This window comes from Rhopalosiphum maidis, chromosome 1 (genome assembly GCF_003676215.2).
Source record: "Rhopalosiphum maidis isolate BTI-1 chromosome 1, ASM367621v3, whole genome shotgun sequence".
NCBI lineage: Eukaryota > Metazoa > Arthropoda > Insecta > Hemiptera > Aphididae > Rhopalosiphum > Rhopalosiphum maidis.
Window position 1 is genome coordinate 59,692,592 of NC_040877.1, and position 22,270 is coordinate 59,714,861.

Here is a 22,270-nt window from a genome sequence, read left to right on the forward strand (position 1 = left end):
TTTTGCAAAAAAAGACTAATTTTCCACATGGCCTACGACATACATATTATATTCATGGATCTCGTTCAGTACCGTCGTGCCACCCGCGACGTCACGCGGTATTTGATTAATTTTTATTTTTTTACTGAATACCGTTGGCGATTTGGATCGGCTTCTTTATCGGTCGCCGTATTGTCTGCGTCCCCGATTGCGTTCAGCCGTACGTCGGCGGTACACGTCGTATACCCGTCGCCCGTTTTTATCGCCACTTCATGGCTACTCGCTGTTAAACGTTTCAGTATTTTCATCATTGTCGTCCAGCTTGTTCGCCGGTTGTTCCATCGCCGCACGCCAACTTCTCTACCGTTTGTCGTTACTCGTTACCTATGTACGCGCAATGCAGTCTCGCTCTCTTATCAAACCGTCGTGTATGACGTTTTGTGACCATTGAGTAGTCGGTCAACGACGCGTTCCGTATCGGTTAGTTGTCGAACTCTCGCCGTAAATCAATAACAATAGCCATAACTACTATTGGTGTCGTTGTGGCAGCATCGTCGTCCACTCCGGTACCGCTCGCCGCCAAGCCGCGCGAATGTAAACGGCGGATGTCGTTCCGGCCATGCAGGAGGGGGGAGGGGGGTTAATCAGGCGTCCATAATCGAGCGTGCGACACCCGTGATTTATCGCCAACCTCCGTAGTGCCTCCTCTTTTTCGTACCCCCGATCCCGCATCGCTGCAGTCGTCCTATGCGCCGTCTTCATCTATAAGAACCACAATTCTACGTACGTCGTCGGTTCGTCAACTAACCGTATCGTCGACAGCGACATATTGCGTAAGTATACTTGCTACTCGTACATCTTATTTCGAAAAGCAGGGACCGACTTGGCCAGTAGTGGTATACATTACAAATTTAAATAGGAACCAATTATACTTACCTTAATTAAAATACCTTTTTTAAACGGATAAGAGGTACTAATTTAGCTAAAAGGGAATAAATTCAGCTACAGAACTATAATTTTTGATTTCTGTTTAATCGTGTCCTCAATCAAAAAAAAAAAAAATGAAAACATCATACCTACTACTTGGTCATTTGATTATCGCAAAGAAAGTAGAGACCAACCACCCGACGTAATTATATTAACGACCATCACATATGATTAAGTATTTTCTACGCCTAGATCAATTTAGTTAGCTTTAGCAAGGTATTATTATTTATTATTGAACAACAATTATACGTTATTATATTGAAATAAGCCAATATTGTGTAATTAGTAAGTCGTATTGTTAAACATTAAAAATTATTTAATGTGCAGAAAAAATTCATTATTCTCGATATCATAAATTGATCACACATTACACACATTATATGATACACGTAACAACATACAGATCTCTTGAGTCTTGACTATATTCTTGACATCATTCTCAACATTTATAATTGAGATTTTTATATTAAAATGATAGGTAACGTACTCACAAGTCACAACACGTTTATCAAGTATTTTATTAATAGGTATTTACTATTTATTCTAATATTCTATATACGTTTATAGTTTTATACGAAGCAATTATTGCCATTAAAATAAAAAAAAATATACGTAAATATATAATGTTATGAATTACTATAACTTGAAAGTTAACTAGTATTGTGGTTTTTCTTTTTTTAAACTAATTTATGTAAATGTTATGGTTTTGTTGAGTTCGCTGTTGTAAATATCGTCTTCCAATTTGATCGTGATAATGTCGAATCGTAGGAACACAACACCTGATTTAAATAGCACACGTAAATATAGTATATACCAGTTGCGCCAATACAAGTGCGTATAAAATAATTATTACGGTTTATAGATAATTATTTTACCTGACGGAATAACTCTTACGTGGACCACAGTCTTTGGCAAGGCGTAGTGTTTGATACCGTTTGAGGTAGGTTTATCAAACAAATTCTGTAACGGGTTAATAATAAAATATCTTAATAAGAATAACAGTAGGTATTAACTATAAGCTTAAGTTATAGTCATAATGGTAAGTATAATTTATTAACTCAATACTAAGCGGATAAGTAGTGATTAATTTATTTTATATTATATAATTACGTATTTATCTACTATTTAGGTAAACTAGATTTTACTTTTATTTTAATTTGTCTCAGTGTTTGGAAATAGAATTTTAAGTGATTATACATGTGGAAAATAAATACTGAGTAACGATAGGAATATATCACTATTTTTATTTCGATTTTTATTCTAGAAAATATTTTGCTCCAGAAGTTTGGAGTACGAAATAAAAATGATAATGTATGTTTTCATGCAAAAAACAAAACAATTATAAGATGTTAATAAAATATTTAAAATATAATTTTTGTTGATAAAATATGTGTTTACCTTTAAAATAAATTATCTATGTAGATCTTAATTTTCGATTAAAACGCGTATGTTAAATATACATTGTACACATACTATGTAGTATGGCTGTTCAATTAATTCGATTAATCGAAATTTTCAATTATTTCATATTGTTAATAATCATTAACATATTAATATGACAATCGAACAACCAAGAGCCCTACTTATTAGTATCTTTAAGACGTGGAATGCTAATTAATTCATGTCATCACCTTAATCGTGTAACCAATGTGATGGTTCAGTCCTAAGTCTTCCAGAGCTATTTTGTACGGGTAAGGAGCGCCATCCTCGCGACGACTCACAAACGCCACCGCGTATGAATAATTTCCACGATGAACCGGTTCGACTGGTCGGGTCCAAATGTCAATACCCTTATCCTGAAATACGGTATATATAACAATGATCGGAAAACATTGGATGAGGAATAACTGTGCTAATTTTGTTTTAGAATTTAAAATAATGATTTCTTATTGATCAATGAGCTGGTTTTCACGTTTATCCAGGACTTTCTGTGGCCAGTAAACAAATATTATGCCAATATTATTTATCTGGACAAAATTAGTGCCACTAAAAAACGTAGTACGTGGACAAATATACATACTTCCTTATTACGTATAGAATATTTATATTTATACTGTAAAAGGGCTCACCCTAAATACTCGAGTGCCTTGTATTCCCAAAGCGTCTTGATTGACTTTGATGACTTCGACGTTTTGTAAGATTTCTTTGAACTCCGGACGTACGGCGGACAATTTGTTGGACATAAACAGGGGAGCGGCCAACACAGCCCAAATGGCCATTTGCGATTTGCTTTGGTCGATTGTCAGACCAAAGTTACCGATCAGGAGCTAAAAAAATCATATACAATTTATCACATACGGAACTGATAATACGAGTATATAATATATTTATACATTATACATAATAGATACATATTTATAAGTTCTATAAACATAATTTTATCGTCACTTTATAATTATGTTAATTATGTATAGTACTATAGTCTAATAATGTATAACAATATGAACTTGCCATGTCTGGATCGTTCCAGTGTCCGGGTCCTGCATACTGCGCCCAGAACTCTTGCTTCGTTGCAAAGTAATCAGCTATGGATGTCACACTACTCCACGAATCGTCAATGTCTCCGTAGTTACGCCACAGGTTACAGTGTTGAGCCATCAACGCGTAATTGATCTGCACTTGACGAGATTTACAGTTGACGAATGATGATAAATTTATCGCATGACGACATAAAAAAATATAATAAAAAACATAATGAAATAATTTTTTTTAGAAATTGTCGTTTATAAAGTATACTAATTCAATAGAATAATTAATACGTTAATTTAGTCGTTATTGACAATTATTTATTTAATTTATTAAAATGTCCAATCGCAACAATAGTTAATATTATATTAAATATTGCTTACTATTATATACAGTGCTATTATATTATAATAAACATTTAAATGTATAATTCATCTAATTTATAAATTGAAAAAAAAATTAAATTATCAAACTCAAGTGATGCTCTCTTCTAGCGACCAATGCGCATTATCATTGATTATAAATAGTATTTATAAACAATGGTATTATATATAATAATATGTTTAGAACAATTTTACCGACACACAGCGTAAAGTATTTTTTCCTAACACATTAAAGTGCAATACATTTTCAAATTTTATATCATGTTAAATTATATGAATAATTAATAATTGTACTATGTATCAATAATCTATAATCTTATAATAACCATATTTATTATTTACCCGCATTCCCTTGTCTTCTTGATACGCCGGCCAGCTACACGAGTACACCATTGGTCTTCCTGTATTGTTCAGGTGTTTTCCGAATTCGACGTAACCTGTGAACGTATATTATGACATTATGTTATAGTAAGTTGTTTGTTGTTAGTCCGTCATTCAAGTGCCGAAAATTAAAAATTATATTTTTACGGAAAAATAAAATTAAAGGAGTTGTAGTTGTATTATAAGTATACTGTATAGCTAATCTGGCGACTAAATAATGTTCAACTGACCGCCTAGTCTTACCCCTATCCATATCCCTGACGTTCGAATAACATCCGTCTAATTTTACGTAATCGACTTCCCATTCGGCGAACTGTTTGGCGTCCATCGCTTCGCTGCCCAGCACGCCCGGGTAACCGGCACAAGTTTTCTCGCCCCAGTCTTGATACAAGCCAAATTTCAACCCTTTCGAGTGCACCTGTAGCAGTGTATAAGCAATAGAAATTTTATCTATCACTTAAATTTAATTACGTCATTTTTTTTTTATATACCTATAGCCATAAGTACGAGTTTATTCTGTATAAATGAATGTCCGTGGAATATAGATCAAATTAAATGCTTAAGAAATAGGTATTATACGCGTAATACATTTTATAATACTATATATTATACAGTATAGCTATCGCCTATCATACAGTAAAGTTGCCTATCGAAAGAAATTCAAAACTTCTCTGTAGATTTTCTCGAATTCAGTATAATATTTTATTTAATGTACTCCCCTACACACGAATTTGTTGTCTCCGTATCACACGCACACGTAAAATACTTTTTATACTCAGAAATGTATACGTTAAAATTTCTAACATAAACAATTTTCTGTTGTTTTTTTATATTCGATTATAGGGGTATAGCGTACTTTTGTAATATCAACTTAAAGCCTATAACAACACTGCTGGAATCAAATATTGAAAAATAACACCGATAATAGAACACGTATAACATCATTAGTTCATTACATAAGTTATATAAGCTTTATGTGTAAAGTGTAGCTCACTATAGCCTATAACAGTGTTTGTCACATATTTATCTACACATAAACAGCAAAACTTTATATTAGAAAATTGTAACTTAAATTTATGAAGTACCTACCTACGTAGTTATAATTTACGTGTACGACAAAAATAACGATGAACGAAACCGTGTGTAAGGTCCTTTGAATAATTACTATTTCAATTTTGATTTATTTGGCAATGATATTGTAAACTTAATTATTCAATATGTTGTGTGTATAAAATACATATATATATATTTTATATAGTTGCATAATTATAAAAGCATCGGAGAATTTCTTAATTGCAGCTTACGTAGTCAGACAGTGCTTTGATACCGCTCGGGAACCTCGTCTTGTCGGCTTCCAACTTCCCGTCGTCCGATCTGTTTTTAGCCAACCAACAGTCGTCCACGATTACGTATTTGTATCCCAAGTCTGCGTAGCCTTCACTGACCAACAAATCAGCCGCATTCATAAACAGCTTTTCACTAAATATTCATACATACGAAATCATTACTTCGTCGTTATTATTAATATAACGCGAATCTAGTCTTAATATCAATAGACTTTATACATTTATAATGAAAAATAAACAATACTTTATTATTTATTCGAATGGTATATGAAAATATTTCTTATCTTATTATGTAAACCAATAAGTAAAAGATTGATATTTTATTTATTTTCATTTTTATTAAGAAACACCTATAACTGTAGTTTTAAATAATATAGTATTACCCATAAATATTTTATTTAAAATTAATTTGTTTTAAAAAAGTTGTAATTTGCAGATTTTCAAGGCCGTAATTGGGGGGTGTCTGGGGACCCTCCGAATTTTTTTCATTCACAGCCTTGTATATAATTTACACTTTTTATATTTTGTATAATAAAAATAATTATTATAAATAATAGTTGTTTAAACTTATAATTCATTATTTGTGATATCTCCAGTTTCCAACATACGAAAATACAGAATATTGGTATTAAAATAAACGTATTAAGTAATGAATTGTATTTAATGTTTTTTTTAAAAATGCTGGGAGGTTTACGATCAATTATACCTATAGGCAGGTATTGCAATTAATTATTAGAGCAAAAAAATAAAATTGTATACAGCTGCAGCGCCTTTTTAAATGTTTTGTACATATATTCACTTACCTGACACATTCGTCGGGATACGTTTCGCAGTCTGTGATACACCTGTATCTTTGCCACGCGAGCCATCCCATCGGCGGTGTTAAAGCCAACCCGTTGTCGAGGCCGGTGACCCCGTGCAGCACGACGGCAAACGCTGCAACCGTTACCGAAATCGAATTCAACATCGTGACCGGAAGCTGTATAATAAAATATTAAGTTAAAATTTAAGTACTTATGCTATACATCATAATTCTATAAAATTATTTTCCTGTTTTCATAAAGCCCGTTTCCCAAGAAATTATAATTCCAGAATTATTTATAAGTTCCAAGATTATAAGGCACTTATATTCCACATTACATAATTTAGATACATACTGATCTATTAAACAATAAAATATTAATTGTACATTAGGCGAATTTTAATAATAATATTTAATTTATTCAGTATTAGGGGACATACCACATACGATAGTGTCCAATGTACACAAAATAAAATATTATATTATTTTATTGCTGCTGTATTCTGCACTCATTAGTAGGTACCTATACCAACACAACCAGATAATTAATTTGTATATTGGAAAACTATGGAATCATAACAAAATACATTATAAAACCCATTAAACATATTTAAATTTTCTTTTGTATAGTTCCATAATTACCTATTGAAACAGTATTTTATAGGTAGATCTTTCAAATATTATTATCCTTATTTAATTACGATAAATCTTTAGTTAAAATAACGTACGAAATATTTAACTTAAAGCAGTTTTAAAATATATTTTTAACGGTTAAATCTTTTTTTTTATTATAGAATTCAATTTATAATTATAGGTAGGGACTTATTATACTCAATATATTATTTTATTACAAAAAAATTCAAATATTTATTTAGATATTAAACGATCGAGACCCCATTACATGATAATAATAATAATTTTATAAAATATATATACATTATAGAAGTGTAAATGAATTAGGAAAATATAATAAAAACTTTACTATTGAATGAGTATAAGTTTGGTGATTTTTAATTTTAACATATCAATTTTGTAATTATTATATGAACTTGAATTAAATATTCATGTAAATATAATATTACTTTAGTCTATAATATAGGTAGTTGTAACTAGTTACTTTATTGACTATTGTACTTTACCTTAAAAATATTGTGTTAATAAATAAATAGGTACTCACGAAAAATTATAATATTTTGACATTAATACATAGGTAGGTAAACGATTACCTACTCTTGAAGTGAACACAGCGATACAAGAGTTGATACATACTGATGCATTGGTTTTTATAATAATTAAACTTCAACTGGTTTTGTTGATAAATTTGAATATTTTATACTATGTCCCGTGGCTTAAAAAAACCCGTTGCATGAAATCTCATTACAACAACAATATCATTGACAATTTAACAATATTCGCTTAATGAAAGTATAAAACTAATTAGCATTTCTATTCAAAATCACGTTGTTATTCTATTATTATACATATAAAACCTTAAATAATTTCGTTTATAATTTCAATAATATACGACTTATTACTTATACGCAGTTACATACAAACTATCTACTGTAATATATTATAATTTGAAATGTAAGTATACCTATATATTTCCTTAAAACATTGTTTTAGTATTGTTATTAGGTATATTAACCGGTATGTGGTATATATCTATGTATACTATTAATAATTATTTTCTATTTGGAACTCAATTAAAATAATACACAATATATATTATAGTATACAATAATATCGAATAATGCTCCACAGAAAAAAAGACTATAAAAAGTATCTATTGAAAAAAAAAATATTCGTGGTTTTAGTTAAATCATTTTATTACTTGACACATAATAAAAATAATCATAATACCAATTGTTATTTGTCCATTTTGTAAATTAACTAAAAAAAAATTTGTAATTATGGATAAGTATAACAGAGGTACCTACTAACCTCCTTACTAAATAGGTAAGTATAGACAAATAGATTTTATTTTAATACGAGTATATAATGTATTATATAAAAATGTTTGAATTACAAACATTAGATATTTACCTACCTAGTACCTACTAATTACTATATAATAACGTAAAAATAAAATCGAAAATAAATTGAAAATTAAAAATCAAAAATTGCTAAACAGAGGTTAAGACTTGAATAATAGGGCCATGTTTGGGAAATTCTTCCTTACACTTATGTACAGGAGAATACAATCACCTACCAGATATAAATATTAAATTTAGGCTATTTTCTTCTTCCTGATCTTCGGAAAACTCTTAAGATCGTGTAATCGAGAATAAAATCGAGTAAGTCATAACAGAGAATAAATTATAACTATAATAATAACATATTGCAGTATACTATAATAATGCGTCTTACTTAACTCGCAACTGTATATATATATATATTATGCTGTGGTTGAATGAAGTGACACAAATAAAGAACTGAAAGGGAAGCTCAGTTGTCGCTCGCAGGATCTGATATTGTCGTATTGAGAGATGTTGCTACTGTGACTGGTGCACATGCACTGGTGAAAAAGACGACACGATCACGCCGGCCAGAGTAGTTGGCGGCTTCATCAAAGGCCTCTGCGTTTTCTAGAAACTAGTTTTATCTTAGGCGGCAGAGACCCTGTCTCTGCGTGTGGCACACAAGAAAATCACACGTTTTGTGTTCCATCATCACAAATACATGTCAGTTTCTACGTGACCTTACAATGCAAATCGTCCCTTTCATCAGTGTTGAAAGATTCATATTGAAAGTAACCGTTATATACACTCGACTACTCGACCGTTATTTATTTATCATATTTAATATTTGAACATTTTAAACTGCTATAAAATTATATGTCAGCATATCATTACAGTCATTGAGTCATTACACTACTTATAGATAATAAAGCTCATATAGTGGTTAGTAGTATTAGTATACCTATGTTAAAATAAATGTTTTCAAACAGGTTTTTATTTTTTAAATTAACTGTTTTTTTAGATTTAAGGATAGCAAAAAGTATAGATGCCTATATATTACAATATAACGTGTATTTTATCTTTTATGTTACACAATAAATACATATAGTAGTATAGTATATAGTATATACTATATACTATACAGGGCGATTCTTTTATCATTATACACTCATTATTTCGTCAAGTATTGACTTTTTTTTCAAAATATTTTGTATCATATTTTTCTCAAATTGTATGAATTTTTTTATTTTTTTTTCACCTTTTTATTTAAAAGTGAAACCACTATCAACTTTTGATTTTCAAATGGTAACATATATTTAAAATGTCATAAAATAGTAGGGCTATTTTTTTATGAATTGTAAAGTTAAAATCATTATTTTTCATTTTACCGTCAGTGAATTATAGCTGTTCAAAGTTGGATGATTTGATGTTTTTAATGTTCATCTCACAGATTATTATTACTGCTTTGAGGCGTTGGTATAATTACAGGTACAAAGTTCATTACTGCGTCGATAGTCAGTAAAACGAGTTTATTACAATATGTATCTTTTGGCTTTTATTATCTATTACCCATGTGCCTACTGGTCTTCAAAAACAAAAAGTATTTATAAGCCAAAAACTGCCCAACAAAAGCTATATCTTGCTAGAAAAATTAATGAAAAATAATAATTTGAATGTTAAAATTCATAAAAATAATTTTTAGAAAAGCATGATGTACAGAATATTAAAAAAAAAAATTGAACTAAGTCAATACTTGACGAATTAATGATTATTTAATGATAAGAGAATCGCCCCGTATTACATTATATATGGAATAGAATAACAATAAAGAGATTCATGTATAATGGGTACATACAATATTAGTTCATGCACCCAGTCACTGAAAGACTTCGTTCACACCAACCGACATTTTGTATAACGTGTGCATATATGTATAGTATATAGCCATATAGGTATATAGTAACTCAAAGGAATTAGACTGGATTGCAAAGCAAAACCAATGAATGCTAGTGTGTAGCCATATAGTTATATTAGATATATATTTGTGTATGTAAGCTTAAAATTAAGAACACAAATAGCTAATTCTGGTATAAAACAAGGTTAGGTAACTCAAAAAGTAATAATACTATAATAAATAAATTACAGTCCTGTTGGCCCAAGTAAATTATATAAAAATGTAACAATTAAATAGACCTACCTATTAGGCACAACCAATTCATATATATAAAAAAATTGATAAATAAAGCCCTTTTGAGTCAAAAATTATAAAAAATTAGCTGACCCGGCAAACGTTGTTTTGCCAAAAAGAAAATACTCTTAAAAAAAACTGCAAAAATGTTTTGATACTTTGGGCGGGTTCACCACTCTTTAAATGACACCTTAACCAATTCGGCCACCACTACTGTTGGAATTATGGGAGCGTAATAAGGTTGTTAAGCCCATGTAGTAAACCCACGCTAAAATCGTTTTCTCCATGTTGATCCATTTTTTTGGTGTTGGCCAAGGGCCCCATTTTAACGATTAATTATGTCATATGGACAATTTTATAAGCTAAAGCTTATTGTAGTTTTTTTTCAATGCAAAAAACATTCTTTTAAAAAAAAAGGTTTTTCCAAATTTTTTTTCGTAAAAACATTTTCCTGGCAATTACGAACAATTAAAAAAAAATTTGGTTCTCAATTGATGAATTGTTATATATTTTTGGCTCCATTTTTATATATTTAGACAAACAGCCTTTCTGCCTCAATAAATGATAATATTATATAAATAATCTACAATTCTTCAGGCCCACACCCAATAATGCATAAAAATAATTACTAATAAAGTAATAATTAATAATAACTAATTTATTTAATTAATCAATTAATTATGTTAACACACTACCTCCTTGTGGATTATTGTTGAACCTACCACCAACGCAATAGTTTTATCGCTTTTGCGTCTTTGCGGCCTGTTGCCATTGTGACTTCGTAACATGTCACCTCTAGACCTTTGCTGCTAGTTGATACTACTTCTTCGAAAGATTAATTGTCGCCGAGTCGCCTTCACGAACTATTGTCGCTGCACATTCACGGCTCATTGCTACTGTGTCTTCACAGTCTGTTGCCAGCTGAACCACTTTGGACAGCGACGGTCCACGAAGTAAAAATTCGACAGCATTCAAAACCCTCTTGGCCGATATTAAGACGATGAAGGCTAATTTCCAAACCGAAAAGAGATTCCGGGCGTCCGGGTAGACACATCTGCGGACATAGTATGTGATGGCTTTTCCTAAGAAATTTTGGTCACGTGATTTATGACAACAGCCCGTCGGTGCATCAATGCGATGTAGGTGGACCGCTTATTTATTATGGAAAATGAAATGCAACGTGAATTTGAGTGACTTGTGGCCACGATGCAATTTAATCATTCAGGTAACGACCAATAAGTTTAATAAAAAAACTATATACTTTATTAAAATTTAAAACGGTTTTATACCTTATGCGCCACATATAATATATATTACCTACAATTACAAACCCGTAAGTTTTATGCCATCACATATTCTTTTACATACAACAATTTAAGTATACCTATTATGATAATTTTTGAATTTTTCTAAATAAAACTTATTGCTTGATAATTATTTGTGTTTTGTATCCAACATTATAATATAATAACTTATTAACTAATGATACATTGCGTGTAAAAAAGCTTTTGATCCCATGTTTCACATCAATCAAAATGCATAAATACCATGTTCAATAAGTATATATATTTTTTTTAAATCGCGATAATAGATCATTGAATATGCATATTGCATACATCCAATGTGTAAAATTATATTCAATATAATACATTATGTGGTGTAATACGAAATTAAAAAGTGTGCTGCAGTACCTACTGCAATGGCAGTAGAAATGCAATAGGCATTACTGTTTATTAAATGAATATACATTATGACGTATGGTGTGTATATATATATATGAATTTATAATATATCTCAGACGACCTAAACGTGTGTGTGATTGTCGTTCATTATACATAATAATGTAACAACGTAAAATAAAATATAAAATAAATGTGGCTCAAACGAAGTCGAAGTCTTATTTAATAATGCCGAATCTGGGGAATTCTTCCTTACACTTACGAGTGCTAGAGAATATTACAACCTACCAGATACAAATATTGAAATATTAATAATTTACGCTATTACCTTCATCTTAATTCATGTTTGGGAGATTCTTTCTTACATTTATGTACAGGAGAATACAATCACCTACCAGGTATAAATATTAAATTTAGACTATTTTCTTCCTCCTGATCTTCGGAAGACTCTCAAGATCGTGTATTCGAGAATATTACGAGTACGTCGTGATAGAGAATAGATATATAAACTATAATAATAAAATAATGTATATTATAATAATGCGTCTTACCAAACTCGCAGCTGTATATATATTTATATTATTCTGGGGTTTAATGAGATGACATAAATAAAGAACTGAACACTCGAATCCAAGTAAACATAACACTGATATAGGTATCTCGTTAAGGTTAGGTTAGTTCAAAATACACAACAAAATTATTTTCATAAAAATTATTGAGCAAACAATTGTACAGTTATATTACTTATATTCACTACCTATATAATAAAAGTACTTGTTTTGTTTATTAATAATTGTACAAAAATCCATAATAATAAGCATATATACAATGTACATATCTACAATATTTTTATAAATTAATTAAATTATTTCATAGAAATCAATTTTTAAAAACATAGACACTTAATTTAAGTAAAATAATTTAACATAATTTATTAGTACCTATAGTATGATTGAGCTAAACAAAGAATATGTTATGAGTTTTTTCTAATACACAATTTCCATAATTTAAAAAAATCCAAAATTCACTAGTATCATGTAACCCATATGTCAATTGAAAATTAAGTCTATGATTGGTATCTATCTTGGAATATAATCTTAAATTTTATCAATAGTTATTTTTATTGTAAAATTGACGTATAAATAAAATGTTCATTCAAGTACATAAGTATAAGTAAACAAATTAATAATTATAACATTTATAAATTATTATAAAAAACAACATGAAATTAAAGATTAATTTTTAAGCCATTGATGAATAATTTTATTAATTTTATCATTAAATAAAATTAATACACTATAGATTCTCCTATATGAAGGAACTTAAGTTTAAAAATAATGTTTTTTGTAGTAATTTTTTTTTATATACTTATAGTAAAAATGAATCCTTAAATTCTTTGTAACACCTCAGATATTTTAGAAATGTAACATAAATAGTACTTCAGAAATATAATTTTTCATGATTTCTAATAGTGTTTGAAAAAAGTACAAAAGTAGCAAAATACAAACAAAATATTGTAAACTAAATAATGACTATTTATAATTTATAAATGAATTGAGCTTTGATTAAAACTGTTTTTCTTCAATTAAGTTCCATTTTTATACAGGTATAAACAACTTAACTTTTAACTAGAGTAATATAAAGTTAATTGTAAAACTTGAGTATTATTTCAAATAAAAATTATTTTTATTTAACGTTAAAGTATTGATTAAACTTAAATTTTAATTAACAATTAATTAACTATTGAAAGGCATTTGAAGTATATAAGTCTAAGGCAATAATAACATAAGTATTTTGGATTATTTCAGCTAGTATATAAAGAATATACAGTTTTATACTTTAGAATATAATATATTTATTGATATGAATTTTATTTTAAAAAAATGGTTACTCAAAATATTTAAAAATAATTTCTAAACATTCTTAAAACAAATCGTACCCAGAGTGGTGCTTTAAAGTCACTGTCTGGTATATATAATGATGTTGATTTAAAAATATCACATTTCTCTGTATGAAAGTTTTGTTGCAATTTTTGGTTATTTGTTACAATTATCAATTGTGATTCTAAATCACAATTTAATGATCTGGCTCCTGAAAAAAAATTACAACTATAAAAAAAAAACTAAATTGTATGATGAAAATGAATTGTACAAAAAATTAAATCCATCCTAATTCAATACTTAAAGAAAAAAATAGTTATGTACCATAATTTGAAGAGCCAACAGCTGTTAGTACAGGCAATTCAGACTTGTTTGGAGTGTACCACAAACCCTTGGAATGAAATGTCCATCCAGTTCTTTGGTATTCAAAACATGTGATCCGTTCATGAAGTTTGAGTTTTTCAATTTTACTATAAAAACTATTTGTGAGATAACTGTATGCAGTAGGTATAAATCCAGCAGGTCCTTTAGCTTGTTGAAATGAATTAGCCATTGGATGAGAAAATAATATTTTGAAGTTAGCCAATGATTTTTGGAACATAGTATTAATGTAAATATCTGGTATGTTAAAGTATCCAGTGGCCATATGCATTGTAGATCCAGGTTCAGCATTACACATAAGAAGATCAGTTGTTTGACTATCATGATGTATATTAAATGGAGGGAATTCAATTAAAGGATAAACTACCGTGTCTGTAACTAAGATTCAAAAAGAAAATAGTAAGTTATCATAATGCATATTATACTATAAAGAAAAACATTGATAATACCTTTTTCAGAAGTTGATTGTTTTAGAATGTGTGTATTATAATATTGCATTAACTGTTTTCTAGCCTCTGAAGCATAAGTTTTATAAGGACTCTTATAAGGATGATGTTCCCAGGTAGGATCCAATGTTAAAGTGTTTTTATTTGTCAGTTGAAACGACATACGGCCTAGTAATTCAACTAATCCTATATAAAAATCTACTAATGACTTGCAGTCTTCAATGATGATGTATCTGTCTTGTCTAAAATTTAAATTAAAATAAATTACAATTATTTTCATACTAATACATTATGTAAACAGAATTATTAAAAAATAAAAAGTTTATGTGGTAAATTAATTTACCGATTAGTAAAATAATCTTGACTTAAATTTGCACCGCTGATAATTATAGAGTCATCAAACATATATAGTTTCATATGCTGTATTCCTATTAATTCATTATATCTGTCAGGTAACAGCAACCGTAGAAGACCTCTCAATTTCGGAGTATGATACAAAAATACCTTAATGATAAATAATTAATAAATATATTAGATAATGTGTTTAATTTATATTTTACAATATTTACCTACACGACAATCAAATGATGGATTCAGTATGGGCATCAACATGGTACGTGAACTTACTTTACCTCTAGACCCACGATTAGCGTCCAACAAAACCCTCACGCTCAATTCTCGCCTGTTTTCCATAGCATCTTTTAAGGTGTTTACCTGAAATTAAAGTCAGTAATAAGTCACAACATAATACCAATCCATGCAAATATTACTCACAAGATCTTGCTCTAGATTCCCAATGCCCAGGTACAAAGAAGCTATTACAATGCGATGTTTTGCTGTACGACATCGGTCTAAAAGTGTGCGATAAAACTCCGAGGGACTCTTCAACGCTGTGATCTAAACAATCATAATATAAAAATAGACCATATTAGGAATATCATGTTACATTGCTACATAATTTGAATTTAAAAATACACTTACGTTTTCTGCTTTAACTGAGTATGATGGTCCAAACTTTTGCAGCCATTTGAATTTGGAAAGATAACAGTTTTTGTCACAGCTAGTAGTCATTTTTATATTTTAAAATTCCAATTAATTAATGAAATTGTTCAACAAATAATGATGACCACAATCGAAATTTGCAGGGACAAGGGCGAATGGTTAAGATAGCTGTTAAATAACCAGAAGTAATGGCAAGAAGAAACTAAAAATGAAACAACGAAATAAAAGTGAAAAAAAAAAAGTGAATGGGCTAGATTGATGGCCAGCAGCCAGATCAGGGACGACTAGAGTAGTAGACTAGAAGAGTAGAAGATAAGTAATAACTATAAAAGTATTGTAGACGACCATGGAATACGGATTATGGGTGACATAATTATAGTGATAACGATGTTGATAAGCGGCATTTTTAAGATTACAGAAAAGGAGTCTTATCATTGTGATAGTTGGATGTACAAATTGTGTGTAGAAGCAGGTATTTAAATTATTTAATTCGTACACAATATATAAATATTATATAAATATTTTTATGAATACGATTTAACTACTCATTTACGTTCTAAACAATTCAAAACGTACTTTTGATTCATTAAAATAAATTATAATTTATTCCACACGTTACTTCTTAGGGAAATTTTTAGGTACAAATTAAACATCAATCTAATAATAATAAATATGTGCATAATAACATGTTATTTTTAATTTATTTTTTTTGAATAAAAGATGAAGTAGCATTGTAGCAATATTATATAAGTGGTAATAAATACTGCGCATTGACTACCGTACATCAGGTGGTAATATTTGATAGTGAGCATTTATAGCATTAATATATATATATCTACCCATTTATTATTTTATACATATTTTATTTTACTGGATTTATTAAAAAAAAAATTTACACAACAGAATTATACAATATGCACATACCTATTATTTGTGTTATGCAATAAGTAAAAGTTGTGATAAAATATTAAATAAATTAAAAATATTTAAGAGGAGGAAGAGTTTAATAATTGATTCACTCGGCATGATGAATATTTTAGTTATCTTGATTTTTCAAATGGAGAAGTAATTATTTTAAACGGTCTCTATTATTAAAACGCCTCTATTAGATAGAATGTTTTGAGAAGAAAAAATTATAACTAGACCAAGGACTTTCATTATGCATTTAAAAATATGAACTTATGCATCAAAACTTTAAATACGCGCTAAAACAAACTAAAACTAGTATTATACCATTGCTACGTAGTACTTATTAGTTATTATTCGAAATATTAAGCAAAAATGTAGGTACGTAATAACATTGATCATAGAATAGACTATTCTATAATCAATAGTAATAATAATAAATAATGTGATACATTTTGAGTTGCACTAAATTGTAATCTTAACTATGTTCACTGACCATTAAGATGAAAATTAATCTGTATTGTCTATAGTTGATAACCTTGATTTACGAAAAATAATTCTCAAAGTCCTTGATTTATTATTCAAAATATGCACTAAAAGAATTGAGTATTCGAACAAACTTGGCGAATTGTATTTTGTACTTACTAAGTATATGATAAAATTAACCAAATAAATATGCAAATGCATGAAAGTCCTTGCTTTAGTTATATAACTATTAACTAATGTCTATAATGAGTTTGACTGCAGAAGAGATTTTGCGCGTTATTGTAAATATGCCTTTTAAAAAGTTACTTTGACGGCTTACAATATTTGCATAAATACATTTTAAAATTAAAATTTCTCTATGAATCATTTTATTGAAGATATAAAAACTAAAAATGAAACTTTTAATAATTATAACACGCTAAGTTATATATAATTAAAACGTGTCGTACATATTACAATTATGATTACCTATATTGCGTAATTTCTATTGTTAAATCAGACTAATTCTTTCTGTAGTGAACTGCGATTATGTATATATGTATAATGTAAGTATATAACAACTGTAAACAAACACGATAACATGGCACAGACCTAACTTAATTTATAATTATAAGACATATTTTAAAAATACGAACGATGTAGTATAAAATAATTGGATAATATAAACATGAAATGGCACATTCATTAAATTACATAACATGGGTATAATGGTTAACAAGGAATTGAACCGACATACAGGCTAGATAGACATAAAAATGAAAATTATTTAATATACTATGAAAATAATAGGACTTTTGATGTTATCATTAATTTTAATTTTGATGTTATACGCATAACTTATAAATGGAAATCAAATTCGCTAAAATTTAAAATGCAAAAAAAAATGTTATAAAATAGGCTCATCGGAGAAATGTAAAATAATAAAAGTGACTACTGACACACCTAATAAATTAGGAATAAGAGTAGTTTGCCACTGATTATTGGCGAATAAAAAAAAATATGTAGTAAAAAAAAATAAATAGAAGTAAGATATAGTTAAAAGTTAATAATAATTAAAAAATTGTATTGTAGGTAGGTACACAAACATGACACTCAAAAGTTTATTATAGTTACATATAGTTTTTACAATAAACAAAACAAGTAGGGTATCAATATCTGGAGCTATTTCGAACAGTCTAGATCAAAAATATACATCATACCTCGTAATTCGCAAATTAGAAGGCCGACTATTATTATTGCCAGTGGGAGATCGAATGTGACCTATGATGGATCAAGAAATGTTAATGGCTATAAGGGAGATTAAGAGAATATTTAAATGTAATATCGAGTTAAAAGATATATCTACAACAATTAAGTAAAAGTATATGGAATCTATAAGCACAATTTGAAGAGGGATTAAGAGCTAAGCCTCCTCAAAAATCAATCATAGCTTCCCCTCCTAAATGGTTTGTATATATATCTCTTCTACCTATATATATCTCAGGGAGCATACACACAGTACATTGTTACATGCAAATTATAATAGCCCTACAAATTTAAAACTCAAATTGTGCCTATGGATATGGAATCAAAAATAAATAATTTAGCACCCTTGTACGTACAAAAATTGTTCAGCCACCTGGAATATACATTTAGATAGAAATATATTGAATAGATTAGGAATTAAACAATTTCCATTGCTAAATACTATGACAAATAATGTGTGAACCAATACTTTACTTTACAATTAGAAAAGTTTAGTACGAATCAGATTATTTTTTTTAAACGAAGATAGCCGATAGGAACCTTTAATAAGCAAGGACGATTAAAAAACTTGGAAAAAACCCACAAAATGATCTAATTAAAAAAAAACATTAAACGGAATCTTTATACATGATCCAAGAACAGACATTAAACTAACAAAATGTATATTTGATTATATGATTAATCAAAAAAATAATAATAACATTAGAGAATATATAGTTACGAACGTTATTTGATTAAAGATTACATATGAATTTAAATAGTGAGTCGATTTAAAGTAACGTGAACGCAATTATTAAAACCTTATTTATACTATAAATGTGCATTTTAATTTAGAAAGATAAAGAGCTAATCAAACCCTATGGATTGGGAAAGAGACCTAATAGTTAGCAATGAAGTAAATAATGAATATTAGGATTTAGAAAAACTTCAATTATATTAAACAATATCATATGTCATGTACATACAAAGTATTGGGATGGATATACCTATACTATATAAATGGGTATACGAGTGTATACATTGAATGATCGAATTAACAAATTATACTAATTTATTAAAACATTTTATATTATATAAAAGAATATGTATATTAAAATTAAATAACTAAAATAATCGTTTTTTCGTTATTGTATTATTTGTATTACTTCTTATCGAATATCATTATTTATTACTAACAAATATTTTATTTTAATTAATAATCAAAATATCAAATTATGTAAATTACTAATCAGTAAGCACTTTTAGCAATGAAAGGATGTAGTTCGTTCTAATAAAAAATCAAATCAAATGATATGAAAATCATAATATAATTAAATTTTAATAATCAATGTATAATTACCTTTTTTTTTTTATGGTATCGAGAGCCAGAGAAGGAATCGCATTAGCTTTACTTCTCCTCCCATCGTTTATTGGTTACACAATTACATCGACAATTATTAGCGGTGGGGCAGTCCCCAATCCGCTGATATTACAACAAAATTTTACTAGTAGTGGGTACAGTGAATTGCTTAAATAATTTGATCTCCAGATACTGCGTTAGGGTCTCACCACCGCACCTCCGCGGCCTTACAGACTCGCTGCTCATCTTCCTTGAGTGAGAAAATGCGTTCGAACGTAGAACAGCCGAAATTACTCCTCCGCGTTCCTTAGTTTAGTTGACTTTTCATCCGGGTCTGCTGGAAGCTGGTCAAATGGCGACCCGCAAATTATGTCCTGGATGTCGGCTGTACACGGTCTGCGCCCCAGCTGGGTGGACAGAGGGTCACGGAGGGCGTTCCAGTAGTGGCACTTAAACAGGGTATGCTCCACTGTGTCCTTGCCGCCTCTGCACTGCAGACACATCGGACTGGCAACCCTGGCTCACCTGTAGAGATACGACTGGAAACAGCCGTGTCCCGTTAGCGCTTGTGACATGTGGAACGTCAGGGGCACTAATGGGATCGTTCTCCCCAACCATCGTCCGATGGATGGGATGCAGGATCGGGTCCAGGATGCTTTCCTGGTTGCTTCCCATCCCTGTTCCCACTCCTCAAAGGTGCGGGATCTCTCTTCGCTTTTCACGGTCTGCTTGGACGGCTGCGTTTCGCCAGGCGTGATGTCAGCGAGGAGTCGAGACCGGATCCTGGCCCGTTCCAAGCCGAGTAAGTCGGCGGGAACCATGGAGGCCTCGTCGGAAACGGTGCGGTATGCGCGGATGGTTCTCAGCGCCGTCGATCTCTGTGGACGAATCAGGTTCGCTTTGGTCCTAGCTACCGCGGGTACCCTGCTGTTCCAAGCAGGAGCGGCGTACAGCAATTGACTGTCAACCATGGAGCTGAGCAGCTTTCTCTTCCACTCGCAGGGGCCACCTATGTTGAGCATGAGCTTGACCAATGCAGCCGCCGTGCGCGCAGCTTTTTTAGCCACGACGTCCACGTGAGTCGCAAAGGTGAGCCTCTTGTCCAGGATCACCCCGAGGTATCTGATCTTATCGAACAGGACTATTGAGTAATATGTATATTATATATATTATATTTTATATTATGTACATTAATATATACTTAATGCGTGAAAATTTAATTTTATAAGATTTTGAAAAACTAAATATTGTGAGAAATATATAATACGTAAAATAACTTACTATAAATCTATGAATTATAACTATTTTCATTTGAAATATTTTTGTTTGTGACAAGAACCTTCTTTTCTGATGACGGGGAGGTATAGTTAGCCGTGATTACGTATATATATAAAATATTGTTAGTATATAAATATAATGTATACCTAACAACTATAAACAAATATGTCACAGACCTAACTTAATTTATAATCATAAGATACATGTTAAAAATTAAAATACGAATTGATTTTTAAGACCGAAAAGCATAGGCGCAATTCGAGTTTTAAATTTGTAGGGCTATTATAATTTGCATATAACAGTGTAATGCCTGTATGCACCTTGAGATATATAAATATGGAAGGAGATATATACAAACCATTTAGGGGGGGCTATGATTGATTTTTATATTTAATTAATTATGGTATTTAATACGAGCTAGAATAGTGTTTTTCTCGCATTGGCATGCAGGATATCTAACATTTGTATCCAGCAAATAGATACAAGTGTAGGAAATTGATCACAGACTATAAAATGGTTGTTCGCGATAATTATAGTAGAGATAAGCACTCTAATCTAGGAGAGGATTGCTGATTCCTAGATTGACTGCAGCGTTTTGACAGACGCGGCATCACAGAGCTTGAAAAGCAACACCTCTCTGTTTAACACTATATTATTGTACTCTTAATATTTTAAAAATTTCAAATTTCAATGAATAAAAAAACTTAGAAAATATTTACCTGTGTTGAAATTATTCTAATTTCATCCTTCGGCCTGAATCACATTGGAGTTCGCAACACTTACCATTTTTACAAAAATAGTTAAAGCAATAAGTGAAGATTGGTTTGTAAACAATAGTCACATTTAATTGAATAAAAAATAATATAATATGATGCCTATTGTCTGTTATAGTGTTATCAATGGCTATGATTTTATGAATATTAATTTAAATAAGTAGTTTTTATAATCAATGCTATTATAAACTAAATTGGTATTTAAAATTATTAGATAAATTATTTTAGAATTACCTATCGTTTCAAAAAGATAATTTAAAGAAAAGAAAACATAAGTGATATTCATACACAATATCTGAATCGAAATAATTCAATACGTCGCTGCATTGGGAGACTATTTCATTTCGAAATAACAATATCTA

The 22,270-nt window shown here is 29.7% G+C and overlaps 2 protein-coding genes and 1 pseudogene across 4 annotated transcripts; 1 reads left to right on the forward strand and 2 right to left on the reverse strand.

Annotated features, from left to right (window-relative positions):
- Positions 1–1,645: 1,645 nt before the first annotated feature.
- Positions 1,646–8,850, reverse strand: LOC113560571 (alpha-N-acetylgalactosaminidase-like). 3 transcript variants are annotated; one of them, XM_026966526.1, is made up of 10 exons: positions 8,715–8,850; positions 6,346–6,521; positions 5,501–5,675; positions 4,440–4,614; positions 4,158–4,252; positions 3,418–3,579; positions 3,036–3,233; positions 2,598–2,762; positions 1,842–1,926; positions 1,646–1,745 (listed from the first exon to the last, which is right to left on the reverse strand). In XM_026966526.1, exons 2-10 carry the CDS (start codon positions 6,507–6,509, stop codon positions 1,654–1,656), a joined length of 1,311 nt encoding a protein of 436 aa, XP_026822327.1. In that variant the 5' UTR covers positions 6,510–6,521; positions 8,715–8,850; the 3' UTR covers positions 1,646–1,653. The 3 variants fall into 3 exon arrangements, with proteins under 3 accessions (XP_026822327.1, XP_026822328.1, XP_026822326.1); XM_026966527.1 differs by having other exon boundaries at positions 8,720–8,836; XM_026966525.1 differs by lacking the exon at positions 8,715–8,850 and adding an exon at positions 7,522–7,660.
- A 4,976-nt stretch (positions 8,851–13,826) lies between these two features.
- Positions 13,827–22,059, reverse strand: LOC113549070 (CDP-diacylglycerol--glycerol-3-phosphate 3-phosphatidyltransferase, mitochondrial). Its single transcript, XM_026950222.1, has 9 exons — positions 21,855–22,059; positions 19,858–20,998; positions 15,861–16,083; positions 15,654–15,776; positions 15,453–15,593; positions 15,223–15,383; positions 14,883–15,121; positions 14,377–14,811; positions 13,827–14,263 (listed from the first exon to the last, which is right to left on the reverse strand). The coding sequence occupies exons 3-9, from the start codon at positions 15,948–15,950 to the stop codon at positions 14,073–14,075; spliced, it is 1,380 nt and encodes a 459-aa protein (XP_026806023.1). The 5' UTR covers positions 15,951–16,083; positions 19,858–20,998; positions 21,855–22,059; the 3' UTR covers positions 13,827–14,072.
- On the forward strand, positions 16,269–19,360 carry LOC113550369 (annotated as a pseudogene).
- Positions 22,060–22,270: the final 211 nt, after the last annotated feature.

Coding starts and splice junctions, on each gene's coding strand:
- LOC113560571 (XM_026966526.1), bottom strand. CDS start 6,509: ATGTTGAATTCGATTTCGGTAACGGTTGCAGCGTTTGCCGTCGTGCTG. Junction 4,615..5,500: donor TCAAAGCACTGTCTGACTAC/GTAAGCTGCAAT, acceptor ACACTGCTACAG/GTGCACTCGAAAGGGTTGAA. Junction 1,927..2,597: donor ACATTGGTTACACGATTAAG/GTGATGACATGA, acceptor AACCCGTTACAG/AATTTGTTTGATAAACCTAC.
- LOC113549070 (XM_026950222.1), bottom strand. CDS start 15,950: ATGACTACTAGCTGTGACAAAAACTGTTATCTTTCCAAATTCAAATGG. Junction 15,594..15,653: donor GGAATCTAGAGCAAGATCTT/GTGAGTAATATT, acceptor CTTTAATTTCAG/GTAAACACCTTAAAAGATGC. Junction 15,122..15,222: donor CAAGATTATTTTACTAATCG/GTAAATTAATTT, acceptor TTTAAATTTTAG/ACAAGACAGATACATCATCA.